General features: G+C 36.2%; 1 protein-coding gene across 4 annotated transcripts in view; it reads left to right on the top strand.

Annotated features, from left to right (window-relative positions):
- Nucleotides 1-10,608, top strand: part of Acap2 (ArfGAP with coiled-coil, ankyrin repeat and PH domains 2) — a 159,698-nt gene extending 149,090 nt beyond the window's left edge. For all 4 annotated transcript variants that reach the window (XM_045148851.1, XM_045148854.1, XM_045148852.1 and 1 more), the window contains 2 exons: nt 450-511; nt 6,213-10,608. In XM_045148851.1, coding sequence (XP_045004786.1) covers nt 450-511; nt 6,213-6,313 — 163 coding nt within the window. In that variant the 3' untranslated portion in view covers nt 6,314-10,608. The remainder of the gene's footprint in view (nt 1-449; nt 512-6,212) is intronic.
- Nucleotides 10,609-13,294: the final 2,686 nt, after the last annotated feature.

Below are 13,294 nucleotides of genomic sequence, written 5' to 3'. Positions count from 1 at the left end.
AATTATATGAAGGTGTGATGGGTTATTTTTGTATATCAGTGCTGGCTTGGTAAGCTGCAAGTCAGTTTGTGTTACTTGACAAACGCTGGTAAAGGGGAAATATCGGGCTGGAGAGATGGCTTAGCGGTTAAGCGCTTGCCTGTGAAGCCTAAGGACCCCGGTTCGAGGCTCGGTTCCCCAGGTCCCACGTTAGCCAGATGCACAAGGGGGCGCACGCGTCTGGAGTTTGTTTGCAGAGGCTGGAAGCCCTGGCGTGCCCATTCTCTCTCTCTCCCTCTATCTGTCTTTCTCTCTGTGTCTGTCGCTCTCAAATAAATAAATAAAAAATAGACAAAAAAAAAAAGGGGAAATATCACATTAGTACATGTGTACGATTTGCTTGTCTAATGTGTTTGTTTCTGAGCACTTACACTGTGTTTCTCCTGAAAGATCTTTTTATTTAATTTTAGGTTACGTTTAGCGAGAATGAATGAAGAAATGCGGGAATCAGAAGGACTTTACGGACAGCCAGGTCAATATTCCACTAATAACCATACTGAAATGCAGTATAAGAAATGCATTCAGGAATTTATCAGTTTACAATTGGAAGATTCGTAGTTCTATAGCTAACTATTGTGATGCTTGAATTTTTATAAACTACTGGTAAATTGTGAATTGTTTGCAATGTACTTTCATTACTGAATTCTTGGGTGGTTCATCCCAGGCCTTTAAAAACTTGTAACTATTTCTATTACATAATGTCCACATTTACTTCTTATATTTAACTCTGGCTGCTGACTTCCTTATCTGCTGTACAGATGTCTTCCATATACATTCCAGTACAGTAACTGGAATGATGAAGTATTCTTCATATACTTGCAGCAGCTAAATAGTAAGTTTTCCCTTTGGAATTCTTTTTAGCTGTCCAGTGAGTATAACAAAATTATTTTCTTTTTGTTATTCAGGGAATTTCTATAAATTGTGTTCAGGGATAAAACAAACAAGTCACTATGTGTTTGGCATATAAAAAGTTAGTATGGAAAATACCAAGAAAAAGCTTATTGATGAGTTTTTTTATTAAAATCTAAAAGTGAGTTGAAGATTTAATTTTAAAGTAAAAATTTACTAGTAAGTTTAGAAGATTCTATATAATGGGAGTAGAGTTAGTTTTAAAAGGTAAAGAAAAAGGTCTCATTTTATCAGTAGCTTTGCCCCAAACAGTGGAACAATATCTGTTGGATAAGTAAGTACATGTATTTTGAACAATGTTTTGTGAACCTGATAGCAAAGTAGACCTACTAGAAAAATCTCAATTTGTGATCCCAAATTTTCAGTTTGAGTGATTTTTACTTGTGAATCAAGTTGTCAAGAACAGGAAGAAATGCTGTTGACCACATTTCTTCTCTTTGATGAACACATACTGATTAGACATTTTTCACAAGGAAGAGAATAATTATTGATCTCTAGTTTCAGAAATTTGAGTATATGAATTATGATCTGTTTTAAATTCATATACATATTATTAAATTTCAGGAATTCATGAGTAAAATATTTAAAAGTGTTTACTTTGCAATGAATACATTCGTTTTTTTAAAACATGAATATTTATAAAATTTTAAAAGTAGCCTAGTAATATCATCCCTTTTTCCTGTTAGCCGTTTGCTTTGACTGCAATAATGCACAACTCATATCAGTGTGGGGACATGTTTTTCTCAGAGGATTGTGTTTACTATTTATTTTTGGCCTAATTTGATGGGGAATAAGTAAGGGCTTAGAGACTAGAGGCACTTCAGCCAGGCATCTCTACTCCAGGGAGCCTCACTCTAACCCTATGGATGTATGCGTACTGCTGTCCCATGACATCCAAGATGTAGGAGTGAAGCTCTAGGGTTAATTCTGTGTTTCACCCATTTGTTTCAAAGTTGGATGTTAGATTTTAAATAAGTTATAATTTTGTAACAGATATATTTAAGTGATAGTATTACTTGGCCTTTTTTGAGGCCTTTGTGTTTAAGCACTTTAAAATAAAAATTTATCAAAGAATATGACCTGACATTTGTGAGATAGCTGTGAGCTTCAAGATTTTATGTTAAACCATAATTTTATTTTCCTGAAATGTTAAATGTTCAGTCAGTTCCATATTCCTTAAGGTATTGGCTAATGAAATCAACTTGCTGCTTAATCAGTCAGTGTTTGCTATGGAGTTGGGGACTTGGAAGGACAGAACCTTCATGTTTTTTCTACTTCTAGTTCCACCCGAGTTGCTTGGATTCCTTCTGCCATTGTCTAGGAACGTTCAGAGGTGTTTTTGACTATTGTGTATGTGTAACTTTATACACTAACATATGAACTTCCACTTAAGAAAGGCGTGTGCCACCATGTGGCGCATGCCTTTAATGCCAGTACTTGGGAGGCCCTGAGAATACATAGTGAATTGCAGGTCAGCCTGGGCTACAGTGAGACCCTACCTTAAAAAAAAAAAAAAGAAAGGAAGGAAGGAAAAAAGGAAAGAAGGAAAAGAAAATTTTCATGAAAATTTGAAAAAAGACCTCATTTTAAAAAATTTTTTGTTCATTTTTATTTATTGAGAGTGACAGAGAGAGAGAGAGAGAGAGAGAGAGAGAGAGAGGGAATGGGCACGCCAGGGCTTCCAGCCTCTGCAAACGAACTCCAGATGCGTGCGCCCCCTTGTGCATCTGGCTAACGTGGGTCCTGGGGAATTGAGCCTCGAACCGGGGTTCTTAGGCTTCACAGGCAAGCGCTTAACCGCTAAGCCATCTCTCCAGCCCAAAAAGACCTCATTTTAAAACAAGCTTTTCTACCATTCTCAAATTTCAATATAAAGGTTAAAAAATATTAGGATTTTGATAATAGTTCCAGGATAAAATTTTAAAATTGTATCTCTTTGAGGGTCATCTTAAGCATAGCTAGACTGTTCACTCAGCTCCAGGGCCTCACATGTAAAGCGTGCTTCTGCAGCAGTGTGGGGATAAGGCACAGCCATCGCTGTTCTTTTCCTCTGTGAGTCTTTGGGGAGCCGGTGAGCTTGGTTCTGGCCGCAGCTCCTTGTTTTTCTCTGCTTCTCACTACAATTTTTTCATTTTTCTCTGAAAGACTGGTTGGCTGCTTATTGGCACCACAGCAGTAGAAAGAGAACATCAGAACTCTGGGTAATTTAGAGGTGCAGGAAATTTTAATCTTTTGATAACAATGAGGTCTACTATTTAAAAGACTTAACTCTAATGCTTGGCAATCAAAAACTTATTTCTAGGAAACCCTATTTCTAAACTTCTACCTACAATCCTATGGATCTGGGACTCCTCATTTTTTTGTAAGGCAATACTAAGAGCATATATTTTCTGAAGAAAAGATGTGTTCCTCTTTAATAGCCTTCAAAACTGTTAAGGAGGTCTGATTGGATGAGGGAAATAACACACCCTATTCTCTATGGGTAGAAATGAGTTTAGTGCCTCTCAGCTTCTGGCTCTGTGACTCCCCTTGATGGCTGGCAAAGGCTGGGAACCACTCATCAACTCAGCTGTGGAACTGATTATCAACTGTTACCAATGAAGAAGAGGCAGAGTGATGCTTGGTATCACCCATGGGTGGGTCTCTTCCCTTTGAGGGAGTTTATTTCAAGAGCAAGTCAATGAACTATTGAATCATCCCAACTGCTGTTGTATTTGATACTTTGAGTACCAAAAATTAAAAATATTTTAAACTGTCAGTAGAAACCCAGAAACCTACATATTAGAAACTCAGAACTATTCAGGCACGCAGAAAAGCTTACTTTCTGAAAGGGAAAACGTGTGAACAAATAATTTAAAGAATATGCTTAGCTGTTTTGTCATTTGTAGTAACCAGTTTGGTGTTCTGCTAGGATGACTTCAGGGCCAACATATTCTGGGGTTTATTAGTTCCAATGCAGACTAATTATAGTTGCCTTGGGAAAAATTCCAAATGATTAAAATTCTAGTTAAAATTTTAACAATCACATTGAAATTCAATTTGTGTTAGCTGTATTAATATCTTAGTCATTATTGTTCTTACTTGCTTTTGACAACACTTTTTGAGGTCTACAGAAGGTAGTACATTAACAGTGCTTTAATTGCTTTCTTTTAAAAGTGAATGTTAAGTTTTATGTGTGTGAAGGTGGAAACTTCCTTTTGTATTGTATTAACTCTTCAGTCAGTGAAACCAATGATTTTTACAGCACTGACTTCCAGGAAGCATTTAACTTAGTGAATGAAAGTTCTTCCAGTTAGCTTTGCATTGTACAATAGTTTTACTAAAAATGTACTTGTGTAATGGGTACAAGGTAATGTAGAAACAAAAACTAGAAAATCTGTAAGGAAACTCACAGCTTGTTAGAAAAAAATTGCATTGCTCATTGTCGAAGCCGTATATTGCCATCAGACTGTGGTGACACTTGACTTGCTCATCTGGTGCTATCTGTGATGACTCGGCACTAGCGTCTGCCACATCCCCTTCCTGTCTCTTCCTAACGTGTGCCTTTAAGTTACTTCTGGTGTTGAATGGTAAAATCAGCGTGGTATTTTTGTATTATAATCTGCACTTTACACTTTCTTGAAAAGTAAATTCTAGACTAAATAGTATTTTAAAATATTTATAATGTTTACAACAAATATTTTACATATTTTAATTCAACATCTAAAATGAGAAAAATTTAAAATATTTTGTATGGTTTGTTAATTGCTATTTAATGTTTCTTTCTTTTCAGTTTATTTTAGATCTTTTAGAATGGCTAGACATAGGAATAGATTATGGTTTATCTTTTAATGTGGAAGTAAACTTTTAAGAAATAATGAATATAATTGGACCTTCTTGCCAATTCTCCCAGTTTATCAGCCTTAGTTTTGCTTCCATCAAAATGTGTGAGTCAGATGTAACTCTTAGCCAGCCTGTCAATATTCTCTTCTCACTAGTTTTTTCCCTTTTAAAGTAGATTGATTTAACTGATTACTTCATGCCATGATTAAGTTTCCAGGGTTAACTAAAAACTATATAGGGATTTTATTAGATTGCTTTTTACAGAGACTGAAATATTTAAAGAAAACTAAATATTGAAAGTATTGAAGTCTTTTTATTAAAATTCTTGCGTTATATCTTTAGGACTTCTTACTAGATTTCTATCCCCATCTCAACATTTTCGTAATTTTTTTAGCTTTTGTTATGACATCTCTTGCCTCAACAATATCCCTTTTAAAGACTGACAAAACTTAACTACCCTGTTAACTGTAATAATAAGTTTGTTATAAGATGGACACAAGGTATCTTATGGGAAACAAGTAGAAAATCATGTAACAGTCATATAAAACACTATTTTATGCTCAAGTGAGATCAGAATTATGCCAGTGTTAGCATAAAAGTAACGTTTAGCAGAAAGCATTCATGATGAATGATTTGCCTTGAAAATAAGATTTCCTTCATTTGAGGGATTGATTGGTATATGTGTATAATGTCTTTATCTTTCTATGTACAAGAATATTTATGTAAGTACATATATGTTTATTTCTGTAATTTAACAGATGTCTTTGGCATTTATCCTCATTTTGTCATAGCATTATTATTTTTTAAGACCTACAGTAAACAAAGACCAACAGTGTGAAGCTATGATTTTATAGTTATTTTCTGGACTTTAAAACTTAGTAAGTAGTGTTTTAGGTGTATTAGTTCTAAACCTTAAGGTGTAATAGATAATTGCTTTTTATGTGCTATTATAATTTAAATTTCTTCTCATTAAAAGATAACATAATAGTACGTTTTCCCCCACCTGATTATCAATTTGTCTTGTTAATAACTTGCATCCATTAGAAACAGCATTTGGTTCTGATCATTTCTTTTAGCCTTTATCAAAGGAAATATTTGTTTAAAGAATGTCTTGTTACTTTGTTTAGAATGGCCTATTTTTCATGTCTTAATAAACATATTTCTTTATATTGCTTTAAAACACTTGCATCTTTGCTCTTTTCTAACTTTGCACTTTCCTCTGGCTGCATCTGAGGTGCTTTGTTCAGGTATAGTTTTTTTTTTTTTCTTTTATTATGTACTTTTTTTGGCATTTATGTTTAGTTGGCATTTCCCTTTCACAAATCATCTGAACAAAATGTTAACGTAATGAATCATTAGTATTAGTCATAACATGAATGTTCTTTTAATAACACTCTAACTGTATAACATCTTAAAAGTGTCTTTATCTTGCTTTCATGCAGGTGATGAAACTTACCAGGACATCTTCCGTGATTTTTCACAAATGGCATCTAATAATCCAGAGAAACTGAATCGTTTTCAGCAAGATTCACAGAAATTCTGAATTTTTTTAAGAGAGGGGAAATTTTAAAATATGGTGAACTCTTAATTTGTGTGGCCCAAAACTCACAACTTTCTACTACTTTAATTATAATTAATTTTGGTAGTCATTGAATTGTTTGGAAGAAAAAGGTACCCATTTATTGATTGTTTTTATAAATGAAAATATAGGCCTTTCATAGTTGGGAGAGGGAATAATCTAATCTACCTTAGGATCTTTTTTATTTAAGAAGGAAAAAATCTGTTTAGTGGGCTTTTTTGCTGTAGATAACAGACGAATATATATCTAAGGTTTCCCTTTTCTTTTCTTTCTTTTTTTTTCTCGAGACAGGGTCTCACTCTGTAGCTTGGGATGTCCTGAACTTGTTCTGTTCAAAGGCTGCCTTTGAACTAATGGAGATCCACCTGCCTCAGCTTCTCCTGAGTGCTGGGATTATAGCTTTGGTCCACCATACCCAGTCGTCTAGGATATTTCTAAGTGACAAGATACTAAATGGTTAGAAAAATCCTGCCTCTCTTGGCAAGTAAATGGGCAGCATTGCCCCTCCCCCCCCACATGCATCATGCCTAGGGTCACTCATTCATTCACATGTGTCTGCATTAAGTGGAAACCAGTTATCCTGCCTGATTCAGGGATATGACATTCTTAGCTTGGTTTTTGTTCAGAACTAGGTGTGTATATGATTTTTGGTAGCCCACCTGTGGCACACACAATATTTGATTTAATTATTAGGTCTAGCAAAGCTACTTTCTTTCATTTTCTCAGAAATGTCAGTACATTCCTTAAGTGACACGTACAATTAGGTAATTAGCCAGTACTTTAACAATTAAACATATAATAAGTTACCCAGATAGACCATACTAAAGTCTTTAGATTTAGTTCATCTTTGCATTCACAGAAGCTATTAATTCTTATTTCTTAACCGCCAAAAGAACCCGGTTCAGACTTCATCATTGGGTTGATTTCCTAAAGCTTCCACAGACCCATCAATTTAACAAAACCAAGTTTCAAATGTTATTTGATTGTTACAAAATTATGCTTTCATCAAAACATCACTTTAAAAAGAAGAGTTTATTTTAATATTTGAAATTTGTCCTTTTAAAAATACATTCTTTTTGCTATTACTCCTGGTGAAAGAAAACCGCTGTAGGGGATAAAACTTATTTTTCTTGTTTATATTAAAGTATACGACAGTAAATTTCTTATTTTTTTACATCTATCCTGTGTACTATACACTAAATATACATGCATTTAAGGTATAATCTGTATATAGCCTTATATTTTGGTAAAATAAGTCAGAGACCCTTGTGTCCCAAAATTATGAATATACTTTACCATTTATATGCTATAAAAATGGATTTGATTCCACCTTTGATTGACATGTCAAGAGAATAATTAATTTGCCTTCTTGTTCCTTTCCAGTATTGTTAGCAATTAAGGTTAATCCTTTTTTTCACAAAAGAAAGCATATGTAAGTGAAACCTGATACTCAGCAAAGGTTATAAAACTTATAAAAGAGAAATTATAATTAATTAGATATTTAATTTTCTAACACTTTCTCCACAGTAAGTAGAGTCTGTCTTTGATTAAATATCAGATCATAACTAAGCAGGAATTATATTTAAATAAATTCACATCTCAGATAAACCTCCATAATTTGGTTAAGCTGCAATCATGTAATGTTTATGTACTAATAGTTACCACATCAGATAAGGATAAAATATATTTATGAATTATTTCTGAGGAAATGCTAACTTCCAAAGCATTATATTATCATTCACCAAAAAAAGAACATTAAATCCTTCCTATTTCACCCCAGAGTCATAGATCATCTGGCTTTATAGGTATTTTGTTAAAGGCATAAGTCTAAGTTGTAACATTTTATTAGAGTATACTTTTAAAATTTCTTGTTCTGAAAGCTCAAAGAAGAATAGGTTCAAGAAAGGAAGAGTAAGAAGAGAAAGCCTCACTTATATGCAGTGCCCATTCTTGCTTTACTTGTAGACTCTACTCCTAAAAGCTCCTGACCTTTTATCCAAAGGTGCGAGGGCCAGCTTCCCTGTGGATTGGCCACTGATGCTTGAGGTCATCATCTCTGGGGTCTCTGATGGCAAGGGCCATGCCTCAGGATGCTCACCTTCTGCGGCCTGGGTCATAAGTTGTAATGTGGCAGTCATTTAGCATCTACTTACTTATACTTAATGGTTGGAGGTATATCTGAAATACCCTAAAGATTATTATGGTTCAGAACAGCTTTAGAAAAAGTTGTATCTTTAATATTGCATGGGGGCTGGCAATTCAAGAGTAAATTTCTGACACTTAATTTCTCCATTGTGCTAAGATTCCATCTGGACAAATTTTGCAGAAATTGAGTACACAGCAAGTTCTTAAATTAATAGTTCTGAGGTAGGCTGGTTCTTGGGTGAAGTTTGCTGTGTTAACTGATATCTTTTATATTGTTTCATTACATTGTGAAGTATTCAGTGCATTATGAGAAATTATAAACATACTCCAGGGCTTAGTCCATGGGGTTGTTCTGTTTTCTCTCCACCACTGATCTACAGACACTAGTTTTTGGCTCTTTATAAGCAGTTCAGTAGATGACTTTCATTGGCTCATTAACACAAAACTTCTAATTAATATCAAAATGAGAATAGCAGTATTAACTGCAAAGAGTTAAAAAATAGTTTCATTTTGAAATTTTACTGAGGTAACTGAGTGGTTATTTGCAATGCTTCATTGCAACACCTGTTTAAGATTTTTTTAAGGTTTCAAAAATTATTTGTAGCACACTCTTTGGAAATTCACAATTTCCCAGGGACTTATTTTACTGCATTGTACCTAGGTTATACTCGTCTTGAGTGTAATTTAATGAATTTTGATGTTTACTTTCCCAAATATTTATATTTGGGTTGCAGCTTGTGCTTTAGTCCTTCACAAGTACATTTTGGAAACAAATTAGACCTTTATAGTTAGGAGGATTTAGGATAATGTTAGCAATTCATGCATGGTATGTATGACTATAAGGCAAATTGTGTTTTTAAGACGAAATTTGCTATTCATATGGAACAGTTGGGCATTCCCAGATCACTCATCTTCTCAAATGAACTCTTGTATGTGATTGCACTTTGGACCAAGGATTTGGGATTGGCAAAATGATATACTTTTATAGAATTATATGTCCAGAATGACTATACTTGTTACTCTTTTTAGATTTAGGGCTCCTCATGAAGAAAATGAGTGAATGAGACAAAGTAAAAATATGTAAAATCATCACTTTGTATATGTTTCACTTGCAATGTACTCTTGACAGTTTTTCTCACCTGATTTCTCAATGTCGTATTTGTGAGATCTTAATCTATGAATTTACCTGCTCCTTGATCCTGGCTTGCTCCTCTTGTTTTACAGAGGTGGTCACTTGGTTTGCCAATTGTAGGGAGAGCTGACACATACCCAAGGTCTGATAATGAGTGAAAGGCACTTTACTTGTATCATGGGATGATTTGAAATCACTGTAAAGTAGCAGCTTTCCTTGTGTTTGAGCAGAGCCTCCAGATCTTCCAGAGAGCCTTGATGCGAGGCTTGAAGATTGGTCTTTGAAAACATCCACTTGAAAGCAAAACATTACAGAGTTAATTTAAATTTACCATGTATCAATTCCTTGATACTTTCAAATGAAAAATAACTAGAAGGGGCTCAGATTCAGTTTGACTGAATCCTGACACCTAGCTATAAATGGTTTTATTAATATCTTTCTGTTTACATAAGCTAAATGGCATCATGTGGAACAAAGCAAGATTTGATCAGATAGAATTTTGTCTGCATTGGTCCTTTTACTATCTTCTTCCAAGATTTTCTCCATCCCTGTTTTGTGTATTAATGTTAAACAGGGAAAGTGTGCTACATTATAAAAATTGTTGGCATCATTTATTTTACACAAAAGCTAAAGGTTAACTTTTCAAAACAATGAGCTAATTTTTCTATATATGTTTACCTGTGGTTTGTGATATTTCTGGATCATTCCAGTCATGAAGACTTATTACTTGTAATATTTCTTTTACCTACGAAAAGGTGTATTTTAAAGAATGTATAACCAATACTCCACTTGGTTTTTATTCATATGTAGAGGATTTGTGTCTAATTCATGAATGTAGTTTTCCTGTAGTTTGTCATTGTGAATGGAGGAAAGTACATTATAGTTATTCTAAAATGTATATTATGTAAGAATTGTAAATATCCTTCATTACTTTGTATGCTGAAAATTTACAATAATAAGTCAATAAAAAATTTCACTTCTGGCATAGTTTCTTTAATGCTCAGACTTCCACTTTCTTTTGAACAACACTGAAGTTAAGTCTCTTCTACTTGCAATCCAGTTTAAATAGCCTTTGCAACTAACTCCTTCAAGTCCATCTTGACTGATCAGTTTTGCTGATTACTTCAATCCAGAAATCCATTTTGGAAGCCAGGCATGGTGGTGAGAAGGGACTTTATTTTGGGAGTTCAAGCACAAACCCAAACCTAAGCTCCAGCTTATGTCTGCTTTACCAAATAATTGAAGTAAAAGAAGACTAAGAAGGATTATTTTAGTGAATTACATAAAGTCCAGAAGCCAAATGTTGAGGAGTAGGGTTATATCCACATTGTCTTAAGGGCCCATGTGATAGTCCATGGGTGTAGGGGGGGAAACACCTGAAAATATAAAAGAGAGACTTTAAAAAATAAGGCAACACACCATCCTTACCCATCCTAGCATCAGCCAAGCTGCCAGGGCGGGAAGGACAAAACCTTACTGGTTGTGAAAACTTCTAGTGCTGGGAGATGAGCAGCCCAGGAGCCTGAAAAGTAGAAAAAGCCCACCCAAAGCCTCATGAGCATCCAGACTTTTTGTTGTTGTTTTTGTTTTTCGAGGTAAGGTCTTACTCTAGTCCAGACTGACCTGGAACTCACTATGTAGTCTGAGGTTGGCTTCGAACTTACGGTGATCCACCTACCTCTGCCTCCCAAGTGCTGGAATTAAAGGCGTGCACCACCACGCCCAGCCAAGCAGCCAGACTTTGAATCTTCGGTCAGAGCTGAATCCAGAAGTCGGCGCACATTGGGTGCACTGTCCAGAAGGGCCATGCCAGAATGCCACATGCACCTGAGTAATTCCAGCTCTGTGGCAACTGTTGCAGACAGCAAGGTGAATGTGTGATGTTGAGCAGCTGCCGTTTCATCTCTACTTGGTTGACGGGAATTACGATCCACATTTCTCCTGTGAATCTTCCTAACTGCCTCTCCCTGATACTACCTATCTCCCTCTCAGTGACACACTCCTTTAATCCCAGCACTTGGGAGGCAGAGGTAGGAGGATCCCTGTGAGTTCAAGGCCACCCTGAGACTCCATAGTGAGTTCCATGTCAACCTTGGTTAGAGGTTGTACAAGGTGGCACACACCTTGCCTTGAAACAACAAAGAAAAAAAAAATCCATTTGGTCTTTTGAGTATTTTCTTTTTTCTGATCACAGCAATAAAGCCTCATCTAATTCTCTGTCTGAGACCACAAGAAGTTATTTTAAACTTAATTTTTATTTGCTTTATTTTTTAACAATTTCATACATGTGCATATTTTATTTGATCATGTATATCCCCCATTACCCTCTCTTACTCCCCTCCCTCTCCAGCTGAATTCCTTCTTCCCACCAGTTACCAGTGGCTACACTCCTAGAGAAAATGACTCCCCTAACATTAACTGCTACTTAGCTCTTCAGGGAGGGGTGGGGCCTCACGAAGCTCCCCTCCACCCATGGAGGAGCACTGTCTTATGTATGTCATCATAGCTGCTGTGAGTTCATGAGTGCAGCCACCATGACATGTCTAGTCAACAGAGTTCTACATAACTTAACAGCCATCCTCCGGGTCTTACATTCTTTTTTTAAAAATTTTGTTCATTTTTATTTATTTGAGAGTGACAGAGACAGAAAGAGGCAGTGAAAGAGGGAGAGAGAGAAGGTGAGGGAGAGAGAATGGGCGTGCCAGGGCTTTCAGCCACTGCAAACAAACTCCAGACGTGTGCACCCCTTTGTGCTTCTGGCTAACGTGGGTCCTGGAGAATCGAGCCTTGAACTGAGGTCTTTAAGCTTCACAGGCAAGCACTTAATCACTAATCTCTCCAGTCCCTTGCATTCTTTCTGACTCCACTGCAATGTTCCTTGAGCTTTACATGATATTTACGATACAGGGTGGTATAGATGTCTCATTTAGCAGTGAGCACCCAGCAGTCACTAATTCTCAGCACTCTCACAAGTTTGGTCTCTCCAGTAGTCCTCACTAACTGCAGAAAGGAAGTTTCTCTGATGAAGTGGCAGCAGCACTAATCTTAGGGCATAAACAAATATTTAGAGGGCAATTTGGTGGACACAGTATATCAGTTTAGCCAAGCAATAATAGTGTCTCCCCCCCCCCCCCCGACGCCTCCCTTGGGACCTTTGACCTCCCTAGTCATAAACTTCTGACTACTTTCAGTACCAGGCATGAATTCCCTCTCATAGAGCTGGCCTCAGCCAATCAGAGCAGTTGGTTATCCTAACAGTCATACCACTATTGCATGCACCAGCGGTCATATCTCACCTGGATGTTTGGTTGCGTAACTCAAAGGGTCCATTGCTGGTATGATGAGTGTTTTTAATCCCCCAACAGCTTGCATAGCACTTTCCTGCAGTACAACAGCCATCGGGGAGGAAGCTTTCAGCTCAGTTTCAACTTGATTGCCTAATGTCCTGCAATGATCTTCAACAGGGTCTGGCCTTCTAGTGGTATTTGGTGGGGAACCAAGGGCATTGGCAATAGATGAGACTTTTTTGACCTTACTCATGACTGACATATCTGTTGGAAGTTCCTAGTATAGGCAAGACATTCACACTCCATCCTTCTAGTAAAGAAGGGGAGTCATGTTTCTATGAGGATTGGAATTAAAGAAAGGACTGAGGAGCAGAACTGGAA

Source organism: Jaculus jaculus, chromosome 5 (genome assembly GCF_020740685.1).
Source record: "Jaculus jaculus isolate mJacJac1 chromosome 5, mJacJac1.mat.Y.cur, whole genome shotgun sequence".
Lineage (NCBI taxonomy): Eukaryota > Metazoa > Chordata > Mammalia > Rodentia > Dipodidae > Jaculus > Jaculus jaculus.
This window is presented reverse-complemented; position numbering and strand designations above follow the sequence as displayed.